Consider the following 19,925-nt stretch of genomic DNA (forward strand, 5'->3'; position numbering starts at 1 on the left):
ATCTTTGCTTTAGAGAATATTGTATTAGTACATCGGTGGAGATGAGAATAATGGGAAAATATCAATTGATCAATTAATAGGAAAGTATCCAATCAAGTAATGATTTATGACTTATAGATTTGGTTTCTAATATTACTCAATATTAATGAGATGTTGGCTGAACTGTAAGATGTCTAAATATCTTTAAGACATTTTCACTGTTCTATAAAATAAAGATTTTTGTCATTTTACAAAATTATTGTATTGTAATTATTTTCACATCAGTTTCCTCCATTAGACTTCTATATTCCTTGAGGTCAGCTTCCATTGATATAGTCTCATTTTTGTATGTGTTTCATTACCTAGGAGGTTGCTAGGCAAATAGTTGCTCGCAAATATTTTTGAATTGAAAGTGAAAGATAATATGATACTTTTACTCTTTTTCCTTTCTTTAGGAATCAAAGTTTAAGGAAACAGGTGTTATCACCCCAGAAGAGGTAAGTGTTGAAGATATTCTGAAGCTATTATATTTTACAGTTATATTTAACTGGATGCCTTTTTGCTTTTAAAGAAAAAATCTTTAATCTCGAGTTGCGTAAAAATAGATTCTGTTGACTGCATTAGCAATTTTATAGAAATTCTTACTTCCCATGGAACAGAATATGTAACTTCCCTCTTGATTTTCTACTTCTCATATTTCTTTGTAGTTCCTTTTTATTTAGAAGTGAGGGTATTAGAGGGAATGGAAAAGATTCCTATGCACTTATTCTTCACTCAATTGTATTATATTGAACTGAGCAGTAGACCGTGGTGTTCATTCTGTCTTGCCTTCATCTCAGCAAACGAGTTATCATGGCTTTCCATTTGGAAACTGGCTGACTGCCCGGATATTAAGTTTTCTCTCAGTATTTAGCTTAACTATTTTATTTATACCTACTTACCACTGATTGTTTTTCCACCATTTTTTTCACGTTTTCTACTAGCCAAGTATTGTTGAATCTGCTTAATGCTGAAACTAAAAGCTATTTTATAGGCCAGTGAGTTTTATTGAACTTTTAATGTAGAATAATGTTTTGAGGAATAATTTTACTTGAGCACCAAATAATAAAAGTTTTCTTTCCTTTAGATAGTTTATTTTTTTGTCCTTAGAGAAATAAATACTAGTCTAAAATTCCTTTTAGACTCCGGTAATGAGTTATGGTCGCTTCAGACTTTTATTTTGTAGTCTTAATAAATTACAACAAATTTATTAAGCTTCATCTTTAACTCATTAAAAGTACTACTCACGGACAATAGAACTTTACTCATTGTTTTGAGAAAAACATTTTGAAATGAACCTTGTTATATGATCTGACTATTGTAAATTCTAAGATCTCAAGCCAGAGAATTAACTGATCTTTTACTTTTTAATTGTGATGGAATCTCTTCAGTCCCAAACCTTTGTAAGTTCTAAGAACGGTGAGCTGTAGCTATCTTTTATCTTTTAGTGAATATGTATGGTGGTGTGGAAAGAACCTAGGAGACCTGCCTTATAGAACCATCTCTCTTAATTTCTCCTGTTCTGACTTCCAAATCAATTAAGTTATCTAGGCACAGGCCTCATGTTTCCTCATCTACAAAATGAGGGGTTTTGACTAGACATCCTCTGAAGGACCCATTCTACTTTAGGCATGATACCTAAGTTTAAGACCTTAAATATGGATCTCTAATTCCATCTATTTATTAATTAGTCATCTTCACATAGAAGAGATAAAGCCAAAGAGCCCCAAAAGCCACATACTTTCATCATATCTTGAATGCCAAATAAAACTAAGTTTTGATCTTAAGGATCATAATATTCTTGTCAAACAAAGGTGAAACATAGATATGGCTGTTGAAATTAAATATCTGAAATCAAGAGCAGGAATGAAAGTACGGGGCTCTTTTTGGGCTCTTTGGCTTTATCTCTTCTATGTGAAGATGACTAATTAGTAAATAGATGGAGTTAGAGATCCATATCTGTGATCATTATATAAAATTAAGCTATTTTAAAACAACTGCTAGTCCTAGAATGATAGTTGTTACATTTAATTGTATGATGAAGTAGTTAATGAATTTGCCCTTTTTAAAAAAAATGCAAGGCATCACTAGCCCAGCTGGGTCCCAGCCACATAATGCTGGATTGGGATACAACACAATTACACGACTTGAGTTAGATTAGACTGAGTCTAGAGGAGGAAAATGAGAAGACAATTTGCTTTAGATGAATACTGAGTTTTTTGTTTCCTATTACTGTTTCTAGGCTTCTGGCTATCAGTCTTTAGCTATCTTTTTGTTTCTAGTGAGAGGTGTGGGAGTATTGTGTTTAAAAAGAGAGGCAGGCATTATCTAGAATAGTATTGTCTGACTTAAAATACTTTAATGTACAACATGTGTATGACTTGACTATTAGTAATGGAGGGAATAATGTTGCTCACCAAAACATTAATATTGATTCTATCTTGTTGGGGTTATTCAATATTATATAATATTTAATAAGAGAAGCTACTGCAAAAAATATCGAGAATTTAGAAATTTGAGTCTGCCTTATATTTTATTTCACTTGAGTATATGAAACATATAGTAATGGTCACTGCTAATGAGGGAAGATGTACACATGTGTTATCAGTGCAATATTGTGTTCGTTTATAGTTTTCATTACTTTTTAGTATTTTTATTATTTTAATAGATGCTACCTCCAGAGGTACCATGAAATAAAAAATATTAGAGTCTTGTGACCATAAGGCTACATCATTAAAGAATTTTTAAATTTTTAATTCTTTGTTTTGCTTGCATTTTGTTAAATTAATACTCTTTTGATGGTGATGAATTAGTTCCTGATAGCCAGAGTTAAATGTAACATATGATTATAGTGACTCAAAATGTTTTTATTCGGGATTTTGTTTTTACCTAATCAGTTTAATAATAAAGATTCATTGAAATAAAAGAACAGAAAGATGTGTAAAGATGAGATAAAAGAAGAGAAACGTTTGCCATTGGGACCACACTGCTAAATATTATCTTGTTAATGTATCTTTTTAAAAGAATTTACTCAGAATATTCATTTTATAGTCTTACTCTTTCAAATTAAAATACAGTATTATAGATAGACATACTTTTCTCAGAAAGACATTAAAAAATTAAATTTTTTTTTGTTTGTAGAAATTTTTTTTTTTTTTTTTTTTTTGCTGTTAAACCCATGGACAATACATCATTTTAAGTTAGAGGTGTTGTGAAATAAAAGTAATCAGGAAAGAATGTGTGCATATTGCTTGAGTTGGGACATGGCAGTTACACATAACGGATTTTTATTTTCTACTCTTAAGAGTAAGCAGGATTTCTGTCCTGCAGTAAGATTACGTCACGTATAATGGAAATTCTCAAAAGGGGAAACTCTTTCCTCCTGAGTATGTTTTTTATTTATGAAAACAAAACAAGACTTGAACAATGTTCAATCTTCCCAGAATGTCCAAGATTAGCCCAAGGGATTCAGTTTCTTGATTCTCTTTGTGTTTTCTGAGTCAATCTAAAAGCAGCTAACTTTCCCCTCATTGTTTGGCTCTACATTTCTAACTCTTGTTAATATTTTTTAAGAGTGTTTAAAAGCTTTCAAAATTGGCTGTTACCTAAATTTTAAAAAAGGAAGAAATGTGATGTAATAAATTGTTCTTACAAAATAGACATGTATCTATTTAGTAATTTTTTCAGATCGTCATTGAGTTTTCAACCACTAGCAGGAATCTCTCTATAGTTTATTTATCCACAAAATGATTTTTGATATTTTAGATCCTAAAGTGTCAACTTTATTCATTTCATGATTTGTATGCATTTGGTATTATTTAATCCAGTGCTAAAAAATGAATTACAAAGTAACACTCAATGTTTTTTTCTTCTAAAATTAATTTGAATTTTTTTTGGAGAGTTTTTATAAGAGTTTATTTGAGCCAAAACTGATGATGTGGGGAGCAAGATCTCAGTGCTCCCCAATTTGAATTTTTATGGATGTTAAAAATTTAGCAATTTTAATAATAATAAAAAATTTTCAGACAGGTAGAGCAGATTTTGTGCTGTTCATGTTTTAATTATTGAGTATCACGGTTACATAGGATGATCGCTTTGATATTTTGCCACTTTACATTCAGTGGTATTCAATTTTTTTTTCTCTTTTTTCATATTCCTTGTAAATCCTGAATAGTTTGTGGCAGCTGGAGATCATTTAGTCCACCACTGTCCAACATGGCAATGGTAAGTAACCTTGAGTGAAGAATAGTAAATTAAGATAAGGTATAACTTAAGAATTATGGCAGTTTGCGAAATAGGTTAGGTCATAAAAATTAGAACGACCAGTCTAAGTCTTTTCTAGTAGATTTTTCTATTAAACGTTTCCCTAGTGATCCTCAAAAATAAAAGAGGAAATGTGAGTTGTTATACCTATTTTGTTTTGCAATGTTAGCACAAAAGATGTAAGTTTTTGAGATAAATGACATGTTCCTTTACTAGTATTTCTTTTATGGTGTCTAGGTCTAATCTTGTAATGAATCTTTAAAAAAATGTTCAGGAGTTTATAAATTTGGAGAGGACTAGTCAAGATGGCATAGAAGGTAGAGGCTGTGCGTATCTTCTTTCGCAACCACTTCAAAGTTACAGTGAAACTGCAGAGCAGCCAGTACGTGGAGTAGCCTGAGATCTGGCTGAAGAGAAGCCCTAAAACTAGGGACAAAAATAACAGGTCATCTTAAATTGGTAGGCGGGGCAGAGACACTAAACCTCGGGTCTCACAACCTGGTGTAGTGAGCGAGAATCGCGGTTATCTTGGCTACAGAACTCCATCCCCCACCTGAGGAGCTAGGGGTCCTGGCCCCACACTGGGCTTCCTAGCCTAGGTATCCAGCGCCAGGAAGAGAAGACCCTACAACCTCTGGCTGTGAAAACCACAAGAGATTGTAATTGAGTGAGATGAAGGGCTGCAGGAGTTGGAGACTGTTCCTCTTTAAGGGCCTATGGCCAGCCTTACTCACCAATGGACTCGCTAACTCTGAGCTTCAGTAATGGACAGCTGCTCGAGAAGTGCCAGGGACACAGGGAGACAAGCGATGTACCAGACTCAAGAGTTCAAACCACTGGTTATAAGGATGCTCAGTGAACGTAGGGGAAGAGTGGATGAACTTAGAACTTTAACAAAGATAAAAAAACACAAAAATGGAGATGGAAAACATGAAAGGGAACCAGTCAGAAATGAAGACTGCAATATCCGAGATAAAGAGTACGTTAGACAGAATTAACAGAATGGATAAAACGGAGGATTGAATCAGTGAAATAGAGGATGGGGTAGCAGAAGAAACTCAATGAGAACAGCAATAAGAAAAAGTCCTGAAAAATGAAAATAGTTTAAGGAGCCTCTGGGACAACATCAAATGTAACAATATTCACATCATAGGGGTACCAGAAGAAGAGAGTAAGAAATTGAAAACCTATTCGAAGAAATAATGATGGAAAACTTCACTAACCTGGTGAAGGAAATAGACATACAACCCTAGGAAGCTCAGAGTCCCAAATAAGATGAACCTACGGAAGCCCATACTAAGACACATTGTAATTAAAATGCCAAAGAATCTTAAAGCAGCAAGAGAAGAACACTTGGTTACCTACAAGGGAGCTCCCATAAGACTCAGCTGATTTCTCAAAGCTTTGGAGGCCAGAAGGGCTTGGCACAAAACATTCAAAGTGATGAAAACTCAGGACCTACAACCAAGATTACTCTACCCAGCAAAGCTATCATTTAGAATCAAAGGATAGATAAAGGGCTTCCCAAACAATAAAAAGCTAAATGAGTTCATCAGCGCCAAGCCAGTATTACAGGAAATGTTGGAGGGATTTCTTTAAGAAGGAAAAAATATGTATCAAAAATATGAATAAAGAATGACAATAATTTCGTATCAATAAGTACTTCAAATGAAAAAGAATTAAATGTTCTAATCAAAAGATAGGGTGGCTAAATGGATAAGAAAACAAGATCCTTACATAGACTGTCTACAAGAGACTTCAGAGTAAAAGACACACAGAGATGGAAAGTGAAGGGATGCAAAAAAAAATTCATGATGGACCTAGAGGGTATTGTACTGAGTGGAGTAAGTTGTGTAGAAAAAGATAATTGCTATATGTTTTCATGTACATGTGGAATCTAAAGGACAAAATAAACAAAATTGATACGGAGAACATTTTGAGGGTAACCAGATGGGGAGGGGGTAGGGGAGTCAGTTGAAAAGAGGAAAGGGCTTAAGAAGTACAAATTGGTAGTTACAAAATAGTAGTAGAGATAGAAAGTATGGCATAAGGAATATAGTCAATGTCATAATAACTATTTACAGTGTCAGGGGTACTAGATTTATTGGGATGATCTCTTTGTGAGTTATATAGATGTCTATAATCACTATGTTGTACACCTGAAACTAATATAATATTCTGTGCCAACTATAATTGAAAAATAAAAAATGTTAAAAGTTTATAAATTTCATCAGCTCGTTTTTTAAATTAAAAAGTATTGAGTTATTTTTTATGACATTAATAAATGCAGAGATTTTTCAATCTTACGTTCTTTGACCATAAGACCTTTTATTAAAATTCAAAAGTATACTCCCCTTTTAGGAATTCACTCTGAAGTTTAAAAGATTCATGATACTGATTAAGGTCTTCATTGGAAATCCGCTGGTAATAGGCTTTAATAATGTTTCATTTTATTATTAAGTTCTCTTTTGATTGTATAAGTAATTTAAGGAACTTAGCTGATCATATGACATTTTAAATATTCTGAATAATAACATTTTAGAAACAAGTTACTTTCAAGTACATTTTAGAAACAAGTTACTTTCAAGTACTTATTGTAAAACCACCTGACAGTTGCTGAAAAAGTGATCTCAATACTAGTAGAATTATTGAAATTAGGCTAGAATTGTTTGAAATTGTCATCTTGTTTGGATATAAGTTTTTCAACTTATTTCCTTTTTTTCCCCTCAAAGACACAAACAGTTCTAATGTTTTTAATATCTGAAGAACTTAAACAACTATTTTAAACCAGAGATAAGGATGCTCATGGAACTCTCTTTAATTTTTGGTCTGTTTTCTTCTTAATTTTTATATTTAACGCATATCCAAAATAGTTGTTACTGCCTATTATCAATTGCTTCTTTTAGAGCAATTTTTTTTTTTTTATGTACCAAGGCCAAAATGTCAGGTTTATTTATTTTTATGTCCTTTCTTATCTTATGTCCTTTTCTTATTTCCATTCCATATTTAAAATTGAGTTAATATCAGAAATCTCTAAGAGTGGTTTACTTTTTCCTCCCCTCTATCCTAAATGTAAATTAAAACTATATTTAGCTGGTTCTGGTCTATATTTTATATAGAGTAAGTCAAATAGGTGTGTAAAATTTAAAATAATACTCATTTTGTAAACATAACTAATTCAGGATTTTCTTCAATATGATGCACATTTTCTTTATTCAGATTTTTTGGTAGTCCTTAATTGTCTAGGTTAAACGCACACACATACAAACACATATGCATAGTATTGTTAAAACAATTTTATATGTGGACAGGATCTTCTTTTAGCACATAGTAGTTTATAGTTCTATTTTATGAATTGTGATGGTTGAAATAATTTCATCGAAACTTAGAACTCAGTTATCCCCCACTCCAATGTGCACACTCCTGGGTGAATTCCTGGGGCTAAAGGAACAATTCACTTTAAATCGGTGTTTGAAATATTTCCATGTTATACTTTCATATCTACAGGTGTTATCACGACCTTATTGTATCTTCTTCCCTTAGAGCTTCAGGCATTGCGTGACATTGTTGGATTGTTGACACTTAAGGAAGGTACAAAGCAGCTTAGAAGTCTATCAGATGATATTAGGGCATTTTCTGGCTTTATTTTGTTTGAACTTTAGACTGAAGGTTGACAAGGCAGCAGAACTCCAAATTTATGCTCATGTGTTCGTGACAGACATATGCCACTCCAGCTCTGGGCAATTCCAGTAGGTGACCCACAGAATAATCTTTGAGGAAATTCTTAGTAAGATATTCCAGAGTAGCTCAGAAAAATCAGAAATGTTATTATATAGGTGGCTCTGACCCACAGAAGGAGTAGTGTTTTAAGAACAGTAGCCCTGGAGTCACTTGGCTTGATCCGGGCTTTTCCACCTGATTTTGTGACCACGGGCAATCTTCTTTAAGCTCTTGTTTACTTACCTATAAAATGGGGATATCAGTGGTACCCACTTCTTTGTCATTGAATTATAAATATTAAATAAAAATAATGCATGTTAGAGTTTTAAGTCCTATACTTAATATTTACTCAATAAAAGGGTTTAAAAAATTATTTTCAACATTATCATCTTGTGATTTGAAGCATCTTTTATCTCTTGGTTCCCATTTTAATAGAGTAGTAGGAACAGGGATCTTGTGACCACCTACTTTGTTATGTCATGCAGCTATTTTTTTTTGCTTCTTGGCCTCAAGATGAGCATTTCTTTAAGATTGAAAATCTGAATAAAGTTGTGCTTAGTAAGAACGGTCTTTCTTCTTGTTTAGAGGCAAGCATAATAGTTGTTTAATAGTTACTTTGTATTCTATATTTTTTTGTATAATATTAAACCAAATTCTCTTAGGTCTGTCTGCATCTCTTTATTTCATTTATAATACGTTTCATTTATTTTTCATTCATACATTCATAATACATTTCATTTATGATATTGCTATGATCTTTGATGCCCTTATACACATCACTTAATGGCATCCTTCACAAACTAATTTTAAAAGTTTTGTCAAGGATGTGAATTGTGTAGTTTTAATAATATGTGATATTATCTGTCTTTGCCTTTTAAAATATTTTTTTGTATTCTGCTGCTTTTTACTCTTTTTAAAGGGCTACAGGAGAAGAATTGAAAGTGAAGGCATACTTACCAACAGGCAAACAATTTTTGGTCACCAAAAATGGTAAGAATTATATTACATATGTTAGTAGATTCTACACAAAGAGTTATATATAAATTAAAAAAAAAAAAAGCTTTAGCACTTACTGACATTAATTTGTGCTTAAAGCTGTACTTAACAGCTGCTCCTAGATAGAAATTTGGAAATTTTATGAAGCTCTGAGTTTTCTGTTGCTAAGGTAGTTTTTTCCTTATTTGCTTTTTATCTCCTTTCTTTCTGTTGTTTCTTTTTGCCAAAAAGGTCTAATTTTAACATATGGAGGAAAGGGGCCCTAAGCATAGTTGGATTTCTTCTAATTGGATTTCTTTTAAGTTGACTTCATAATCATAATCTTTTTATTTTTAGCTACTTGATTTCGTTGTTCTTTAGCCTTGAAGTTTTCATAGAAAATGAAATTGAGACTACCTTTGACATCTAAAAGCTCAAAGCTAAAGATTTCATGATCTATAATGTCATTGAAAGATTGCCTGTAGGTACAGAAAAAATGGTTTTGAAACAGGTATCTTATTTATGAAGTAAATTTGAAAACAACATCACAAGGTTATTATAGTCTCTTACCTAATCACATAATAATACATTGATTTCTGTTCTAATTTACCCATTATAGGAAAGGGAAAGTATGTACAAAACATCACTTTCCTACAGCATATTTTTATCCTACTTATTTTTTAAAAAATCAGGAGATTCATAGCAATTTGTCCCTACATCATAATGCTTTTACCTTATAATTTTTCACTTTTAGGCTTATATGAATAATAATACTGATTAAGTGACACATTTGCTATGTGAAAAATTTGAAACCAATATTGTAAACAGACTAAAATTTAGCAGTTTCGTGTATTTTACACTGATTTCTCCATTGTGAATAGCTGGAACTTAAATATAAATTATGAAATTCATATTGAAAGTTAACTTTAGCAGTGCACACTGCAGGTCATCTCTACCACCTCTGAGAATGACAGGTGATGCCTCCATGTTCTGAGAGTAAAACCATTGAAGTATTATTCATTAGCCTTAAGTTGAACAATATCATCTTTGGCTTCAGGTTGCCGTTTTTACAGACAGACCATCAGGGTGAAGAATTCATAGAACACTCCCAATGGAGCTTTTCTGCTTGTCTCTGACCTATTTAGAGACAAATAAATACGGTCAAATAATTATGTGCCTCTGGGCTAAATATTACTCTTTAATTAATCATTTTCATTAGAAGTGAACTATAATATTCACTTAATGTTTTAGTGGTAGGACTATCATTTTATGGTATAAACTTTTTTTTTTTCTAATGGATTTATAGGAAGCAGATTATGTGCTACTAACTGTATGTGTAATTTTTTGTAGTACCATGCTACAAGCGGTGCAAACAGATGGAATATTCAGATGAATTGGAAGCTATCATTGAAGAAGATGATGGTGATGGAGGATGGGTCGATACTTACCATAACACAGGTAAGAGGAGACTAGAATGACATATATTTGGTTTAAATTGTCTTAAACATTGATTTTAAAAAATAAAAAGGAGTATACATAAGGCACAATAGACTTTTACCATAAAAGAAGCAGGATAACAAATTAGAAAAAAAATTGATCTTTGGAGTATACTAGATTTGTATAGTACTGCTACTTCCATAGCAATTTAAAAATATGTGTATTATTTTTTTTTATTTCCAATGAAAGAAAAAAAGCCAATTAGAAATACTGAGCATGCATCCCGCTTTGCTTTGAATCCCTTATTTATAGGTCATTACATTGAGTTTTAGGACAGGAACCATACTCATATTCATTTTACTCAGAGATCTGGCATTTAAAAGTATTTAGTACTTATTTATTAAATGACTAATAGAAGATCTTAAAGACTGTTGGCTCCTGTAAAGGTAGAGATTCATTGTTGAATCCTCAATAGTTATCATAGTATCTGACATAGAAGTTATTCACATTTTTGTTAAAGGGTTTCATTAAATTTAAGCCTATCATAAGTTTGTTTACGTAAGTTGTTTGGAAATCCGACTACGATTTTTTTATTCCAATCTTAAAAACCTATTGTGCCATTATATTTATATTGACAATGTAAATGCATATTATTATATGCTGCTATAGCTAACTACCATTTATAACCTAATTTTAATCAAGAAAATATGTTCTGAGTTTAAATGTAGGAATTTAAAAATAAGTTTTCTCCCTCTAAGCCATAGGAAGTAGGAGGTATAACAGAAGTAAGTAGTAATAGAGCAGGGTTTCTCAACTTTAGCACTGTTAACCTTTTGGGCTGGGTAATTCTTTGTCATAGCATTTCCTGTACAGTGCAGAATGTTTAGCAGTATCCTTGCGCTCTACCCACTAGATGCCAGTAGGATTCTTCCAGTTGTGACAACTAGAAATGCCTTCAGGCATTGCCAAATATTCCATGAGCAGCAAAATTGCTGCCCTTAATTGAGACTTACTACAATAGACAGAGGACTAAGTAATCTGCCCAGGAAAAAGTACCTTGTTATGTCAGTTTCTGCTCTACTCTGAATAAGAGACTCTGCCAGCTCTTTCTTTAAGATGATAATAGACACAGATTTAGGACTTGGGCTACTTGATTTGAAACTCACTTCTTAATGAGTTGAGTGTTGTTATGTCAAGACCTAAAAAAAATAGCACATTGAACAACTTTTTAAACTAATTTCAAAAATTATCTTTCCCCCCACCGAATAGTGTTGTTAGATTTCTTTATTTTCAATCACTTCCAAAAGCATTCAGCAGCTCTTTAGTTTTCTCATGACTGGAAGTGTGGACCACACATCTGTAAGAAATTGTCTGTTGACTGAATAATGCCACTGGTTAGAGCACTATGTTTCTGATGTCAAGTTAATGAGTTACTCTGTTGTCTAGTTGTATTTTATTCCATAATCACTATCTGAAATCCAGGTGCATATTTACAAAGGCATTCATTACAGAGACAAGTAGGTATCAGCATGATTGGATTGACAAAAATCTATTACAGAAGTTCAACAACTAAAATAAATGGTTGCCCTGCTGATAGGGGACAAGTAACATTTTCATTTATGGAAAACAACATAGTATTATTCAACTGCAGTTAATTAGATATACATAAGCAATTCTAACTAGTGTTTATGAGACATACCCTTAGAATTTTAGGTTTAAACTATATCCCGATTTGGTTAAAGCAGTGCTTCCATTGACTCACAAGGTCAGGTACCTGGCTCCTTGTCACCTTAGTTCCTTTTCCTTCATCTCTTCTTCAGTTTCTTATATTATTAGTCGTAGTTCTCCAGGGAAATATAATCAACAGAATGTGAATGTAGATAGAGATAACATTATAATTATAGATATAGGTATAGAGAGATTTAGTTTGAGAAATTGGCTTACATGTTTGTGGGAATTTACAAGTTGGAAATTTATAAGGCAGTCTGGCCAGCAGGCCAAAGACCCAGGTAAGGGTCAATTGCTGCAGCTTGAGTCCAAAGGCAGTTTGAAGGCAGAATTCCTTCTTCCTGAGGACCTCAAATCTTTTTCTCTTAAGGCCTTCAACTATTGAACGAGGCCCACCCAAATTATAGAGGATAATCTGCTTTTCTACTGATTTAAATGTTAACATCTAAAAAAATACCTGCACAGCTACATCTAGAGTGGTGTTTGACCAAACGTCTGGACATAATAGCCTAGCCAAGTTGATGTAAAATTAACCATCACAGCCCATAAGGGTATTACCATCATTAGAGTCATATGAACTCCGCCCCGCCATCCCCACCCCTCCCCCAACCCCCCCGCCCCTGCCCACCCCAACCCAGTATGTTCTACTTTTAGAGACTCTGGATTGATGCAATACTACTACATTATATTTAGACAGATTGAAAAGGTTTGTTTTCTTTGTTTCTAAGTACTGGATTCAGTGGATTATTTTGTAATACGAATTCAGTATGTTAAGATTTGAGTTTTACTGTTGTGTAATAACCATACCTATTAAATAGTAATTTCTAGAAAAAACTACCAAGTAAAAACTTTATGCTAGAGCTGTGGATTGTGGCATTTTCCATTTGTGAAAGTGAGTCATCCTTTGGTTTTGACATAAACAGATATATCAAGGTTTTAGAAGATTAATAAAGGAGCAAAACATATTTTGTGTGCAGGGTTTTTTCTTTAGTATTTCCATCCTTGTTGAACTATTTAAGAACACTGACATATATTTTGAATTAGAAATATTATTTTACTGACTGCGATGCTGCTATATGCTTAATGCCACCTTCACTGAGACAGGTAGATTCTAAGGTAGTTGCTCAACCAGATGCAGTTGACAGAGTATTGAACCAAAAGTCAGAATGTGTGGATTTGAATCCAGTTTCTCATTTAGCTGACTATGAGACTCAAGCAAGTTATATTATTTCTCTGGAGACATTTTTCTTCATAGGGGAAAAAAATTCTTATCCTAACTACCTCACAGGATAGTGTTTGTAAGGATTAAATAAAATGTAGAAACAGCAAAATAGAAAGCCCCATATAAATGTGATATGTTATTACTCCCTCTGGGTGTCCTAGATTTGTGAAGCAAATGGCATATTAAGATAACTAATAACCATTGAGAAAATGTCAATGTAGGTTTTAAATGTAAATATGAGTCCTGTAGTCTTTTAATCTTTTCATTTATGAGAATGAATATGTATTTTGATAGAAACACAAGGAAAGCAAATAAGAGAAGTAAATTAGGGATAGTAAATGAGGAATGCTAGAATAGGATAATTCATGGTAAAATATCAAATTGATATATATATATATATTTAATTTGAGAAGTGTCTTTGGGATTATTCCTATTAGAGTTTATTTGTAAAAATGCTGCTAACATTGCCCCCTCATTTCAGAGCAGTTGTGAGAATTTGGAGAATTTTAAGTATTTTTATATTACTGGAATCTGGAGGACATTTACAACTTAATTTAAGTTATTCTTTTTTGAACAATTTTAAACAGGTATTGCAGGAATAACCGAAACAGTTAAGGAGATTACATTGGAAAGCAAGGTACTGGTTAATTAGATATATTTCTAACTTCAGTGACCTAGTTATTTGCATGTGTGTGTGTGTGTATTTAAGATTATTCATAGCATTCATATTCACATGGATTATTATCAAGCAGTTTTAAATTTAACTGTTATTTTTCTCTCATTTTTCTTTTTTAATATACTAAAATACTACTGTTTTTCAGTGCTTCTTTTTCTTTCCTTAATCTGTTATATGGTTAAGATAAACATTTTTTGAGATTATAACTGGTAAAAACTACTAATTTTTGCTAGCTGAGAAGGCTTCTAGGCTAGTTTAAAATAAAGGGCTTTTCAGTTTTAAATATAAATACCAAATGTTCTGTAAGTGGTTGTTTTTGAAGTGGTTTATCTACTTGCTGATGGTAATGATATTTCGCATTTTAAACATTGTCTTAAGCAATTTACTCATTACCACTGTAGTATTTTAATTTATTGCTAGTGTGAGTTGGTTTTGTTTTTGTATTTGGTTTTTTAGAGGTAAACTTGAGCATCATTCAAAATCATGACATTTCGAATCATGAGTGGAAGCTAAATCAGTTAGGTTTTATTGTATGATTTGTTTCTGAGAGAAGGTAAAAATATATAATTGGGTGGAATTTTCTGCTTGCAAATTTTCAGTTAGTTCAGACTATCAATATTGTATTAGCTTTTCATTTCTAAAGAGAATGATTCCAATTGTCTTTATATTTTTATATAATTGTTTGAAATGATATTTAAAAAGTACAAAATGCCTTTACCCTTATCTTTTCTTAATTATTTTGCTAACAGTGAAGTCTCTTAGAGAATAGAATATTTAGACAGAATAATTTTGTTCCTTTTTTCTTTACAATACATTCAACTACAACAGTTAGTAGTTTAAGATGTTCTTTGTGTGTTTTGGTCATTTTAATCTTTTAGAATTAGTACCTGGGGCTTAACGGAAAAGAAAGTGTTATAAACTCAATAGTTTTTTTTTTTTTTTTTTTTCCAGCATACAATTTTATGCTTGCTAGAAATTCCATTTTATACTTGTTAGGATGCAGTTCATCAGTCTGAGAACTTAACCTTTTAAAATTCTACTTTGGGGAGAGTTTGAATGACTTTGCTTCTTTAGAAGTTCTGTTTACTCAGCCCTTAGTGTATATACTTTAGATTTTGAGAATGAGAAATAGCAGAGCAGTTTGGATAACATTGTTTTGATAGGTTTATGGTATTCTCTGAAGAATTTTAAATAGATGCAATAGTGGTTAATATGGTACTTGGTATCTCACTTAACATCCTTATTTCCTACTAGAGGATGAATACTTAGAATAATTTGCAACTAGAATACACCTTTCCTGTCAGTTCCTATTTAACATAGAATTGACATTATTTTTTATAATTCTGTACTTAGATACTTGCCATCTAGACCCAAGTATTACCCTTGTTGTTGATTTCTACTGTATCCTGTATCAAGTATGAACATCCAACATGATTAAAATTTTCCTTAATAATCGGTTCATCAGATACTAGCTTATCTAATAATTACCCAGATATTGGTGATCTTTCTGTGGTTTCACATTTTTGGTATAATAATGGCACATATGATCTAAGTTTCTAGTGGTAAATAAAATCATCTCTAATTAAACTTGTAAATTTGGCAAAACTAGATGTCCAGGCTTTTTACTTACTATATTGACTTCAGATTTATAGAATATTTTGTGAAAATGATAAATGTGTATTAGACTTGTCTTTGGTTAACATTATTCTTTCATTCTGGTGCTGATGATAGTTAAGAAACTGAACTGAAGTCTTATAATAACTCTTAATTACTTAATTCAGCCAGGATATTGTTAACAAATTAGAATATGATAGTGTTTAATTTAAAATAATAAATTTAACATAAAAGTGTATTATAATTTATAAATGTATACCTTTTTTGTCCTTTAAATTATGTGTGCAAGTTAACATAACTTTGAACCGATTTTCTAATAATGAATTGATTAACTAAAAATATTGTTTTATTGGAAGTACAATTGGCAACTTTTTAAAAATGGTTAGCTTAGATGAGTCTTGGTGTTTCTGTGATGCTTTTTATATTTTTCAGTCACAGCACTTAAGATATCACTTTTAATGATTATGTTGTGGGTTTTTCATCTCACTGAAGTAGGAATTTCTTGAGGATAAGAACTGTCTTATCACTATTATTTTCAGTGGTTGAACTGTGCCGACATATGGGTGCTCAGTATTTGAACTAATGAACATACTTAAATGACTTTAAATATAATTAATTTCAAAGGACAGTGTAAAACTCCAAGATTGCTCAGCCTTATGTGAGGAGGAGGAAGAGGAGGATGAAGGAGAAGCTGCAGATATGGAAGGTGTGTTCCAGATTTGCTTTAATTACACTGGAATATTGATTTTGGAATATTTATAATTAACTCTATTCCATTGAGTTCTCAATTTTGACATTTAACAGCCTAGAGAGGATTTTGTTTAAATTTAATCCATGCAGAACTTATTTTGATATTGGACTCTTCTACTTTACTTAAAGCATAGTCTCGACAGCATTATTTCTACTGGAATAAAGCTTAGTCATAAATCTTTAATGCTGTGTGCAGCTAGATTCTTAGACTAACTCTTAAATTCTTTCAGATCCAAACGGTGTTTGCGTATGCATTTTGTATTTTTTTTTCCTTTTTGATGACATGTCATTCTGAAAATTTTACAATAAAGATTTTTAATGAAGCCTTTTGAATTATACAGAATCCCCTCACTGTTCCCCTGAGATTTTGAAATGCCTTTTTAAGATTGCCAGCTGAGAATCACTGCATTCATAAGTCATTATAAGAGATTGACCCACTATACTAACATAACAGGCCTACAAGTATATGGCTATTTTAAGCTTCATATTCCATTAGCATAATAATTTTTAATACACATAAAACTTCAGATATTTAAAAATAGAGGAAAAAATTAGTCTCATCAGGGCAATCCCGTTGTTAAATTCAGTCTGTATTATATACTTTTCCTCTGCATCCATTCTGTTTCTTCCCTTGATATTTATGACACTGTGTTTTCCTCCTTCTTCGACTATTTAGTCTTCTGGCATCTTTTTACTTCAGCCCAGCTGTTAAATGTTACTGTTCATGGGATTTTATTTATTTATTTATGCTCATCCTCTACACTCCCAGATAGATTTTTATTTACTCTTATGGCTTCTGTAATGGTATAACGTGGTCTGGCATAGAAATTTATGCAACAGGAAAAATGGTGTATAAAGTACATTACATTCTCTGTGAGAGTTTAAATATTGATATACATATGTATATAGAGACCAGTTGGAAAAAGGGAGAGAATATGAAAGCAATACAAAGAGCAGACATTTTATAAGCTGAAAGTGGCTGAATTCCAAAAATATGTAGAATTTACAGTGAGATAGAGATGTTTTATAACATGCAGAAGTAGAAGATGGTTACGAGTAGAGCTGAGGCACAATAATTGCAAGTGGTGTTTGTTGATGAGGTGACACCAATGCCTAATCAAGAGTAGCCTTGACTTTAAAGTGCCTTTCAATTTTGTTTTCTAAATTACTTTTGAGACCCCATGAAACCTGGCTATATATTTCCTTCTGAATTCTAGTCAGAGTCTTGTCTTTGTTCCCATTTGAGGAAATATAAATGAGTTACCAGAATTGCTTACAGCAACCTCACATACCATCTCTATGCTCGCGACTTCAGTATCTAAACTGCTAGCCCAGATCTCCTGAACTTCAGATCTGCTTGTTTAGTTTCATTTACACCTCGATGTGTCATAATTGTCAGAAACACCTTCTTGCACAGATACTCTTTGTGGATACCCACTTTCCCTGAATGGCATACAGTTGTTAAAGTTGGGGTGGGAGGCAGGAAGAACCCTATGAGTAAAGTACTGTTTTTCGAGTATAAGCTGTTAGACTGCCTTAAATATCTGATAGCCTTTTAGTATGTTTGTTATATTTCTCTTGGATAGAGTTAAAGAATTGCTATATATGGAATTTTGCTTAAAAACATTGTTGATGGTTTCCAATATAACAGTTAATTTTCATTCATTCAACAACTATTTATTGAGAAGTACAGTATGTATCAAATTGTTTTTAGTGCTGGAAATAAAGCAGTAAGCAAACAAAACAATAGATAAGCAAAAGATGTACTGTATTAGATGGTTCTAAGTGTTAGGGAGAAACATAAAGGATAGGGGAATAGGGAGTCATGGAGTGGGATGAGTGTTGTAATTTTTAACAGGTTGGTTAAGAAAAAGCTCATTGATATTGTCACAATTGACAACATGTTTTCTTATGACTGAGTAATATTCCATTGTATATACGTACCGCATGTTCTTTATCCAGTCATCTGTTAAAGGGCGTTTTGGTTGTTTTCATTTCTTGATCACCATGAGTAGTACTACAGTGAACATCAGGGTGCATGTATCTTTATGAATAAATGCTTTCAAATTTGGGGGGTAGATACCCTGAAGAGGGCTAACTGGGTCATATGGTAATTCTAGTCTGAATTTTTTGAGGAACCTCCATACTGTTTTCCATAGTGGGTAGATCTTGAGTTTATCATGCTAAGCAAAATAAGTCAGAAAAAGCTGAGCACCATATGATTTCACTCACATGTAGGATATAAAACTGAGAGCAACGAATGAACAAGGCAAACAGATTCATGGATATGGACAATAGTTTAGTGGTTACTACAGGAAAAAGGGGGAAGCTGAGAGGTCGATAAGGGTAAGGGAGGTCAAATAGATGGTGACACTTTGGGTGGTGAACACACAATGTAATATATGGATTACGTATTTCTAAATTGAAACCTATTAACCAATGTCACCCCCAAAAAGAGAAAAAAAGCTTATTGAAAATATGCCTTTTGAGTAAAGCCTAGCAAGAAATGAATGAACAAGCTATTCGGACTTCTGAAGAGTGCAAAGGCTCTGAGGTGGGAGCATGTGCTCCTTATATAAAATACTGTGAGGAGATTCTGTGTTCAAAGAGAAATGAGGGGAGAGTAATAAGGTATGGAATCAGAGGTATCCCAGGGCAGATCATGTAGGGCCCTGAAGTGAGATGAGAAGCCATTAGGGGGATTTTCTAAGTAGAAGAGCGACTTTGAGATTTAACATTTTAACAGAATCACTGTGACTGCAGTGTTGAGAATAGACTGAAGAATAGGACAACAGTGAGGCTCTTTTGATAATCTAGGCAAGATATGACTTGTAGTTGAATGGTAACATTGGAAGGATGAGAAACAATTCTGGACATATTTGAAGATGGGGCCAAAAGGATTTTCTGCTGGAATGAGTGTGGCAGCAGAGACAGAATAGTCAAGTGTGACTACACACACACACACACACACGTCTGGAAAGATGTCATTAACTGCGATGGGGAAAATTACAGGGCTGAATAGCTTCAGCAGGAAGTTGGGAGCTTAGTTTTAGACATGTGGTACTTGTGATATTCCTTAGCCATAAGTAAACAATTGGGTATCCAGGCCTGCAGTCAGGGAATAAATTTGGGAGTCATCAGCATTTAAAGCCATTGAGGCAGGTGAAATCATGAAAGGCATGTAGATAGAGACGAGAACAAGGTCCAAAAACTGAGACTTTGGTTACTGTAGAGTTGTTCTTTTGTTCTGTTTGTTTTTTTAAATGGTTGAGATGATGAAGAGGGACAGCATAGGAAATAGTTAAGGCAAAGCTAGTGAGGTGGGAGGAAAGCCCAGAAAATATAATATCTTAAAATCCGAGGACAGAAAATGTTCTAAAGAGGAAGAAATAAATCATTCTAGATGCTCCTAGGAGATCTACTAAGGTGTAAACTGGGAATTTAGTACTGGATTCAGCAAAGTGAAAGTCACCGATGACTTTAATAAGCACGTTTTATGTAATTATGTAAACAGCCTTGTGT

General features: G+C 32.8%; 1 protein-coding gene across 1 annotated transcript in view; it reads left to right on the top strand.

The window, feature by feature from the left end:
* The window catches only part of ATG3 (autophagy related 3), a 28,347-nt gene that overhangs the window by 2,753 nt on the left and 5,669 nt on the right, over positions 1-19,925 (top strand). Inside the window, exons 2-7 of the mRNA XM_016150706.2 lie at positions 435-476; positions 4,193-4,242; positions 8,921-8,991; positions 10,327-10,434; positions 13,951-14,000; positions 16,278-16,359. Coding sequence (XP_016006192.1) covers positions 435-476; positions 4,193-4,242; positions 8,921-8,991; positions 10,327-10,434; positions 13,951-14,000; positions 16,278-16,359 — 403 coding nt within the window. The remainder of the gene's footprint in view (positions 1-434; positions 477-4,192; positions 4,243-8,920; positions 8,992-10,326; positions 10,435-13,950; positions 14,001-16,277; positions 16,360-19,925) is intronic.

Source organism: Rousettus aegyptiacus, unplaced genomic scaffold (genome assembly GCF_014176215.1).
Source record: "Rousettus aegyptiacus isolate mRouAeg1 unplaced genomic scaffold, mRouAeg1.p scaffold_m13_p_4, whole genome shotgun sequence".
NCBI lineage: Eukaryota > Metazoa > Chordata > Mammalia > Chiroptera > Pteropodidae > Rousettus > Rousettus aegyptiacus.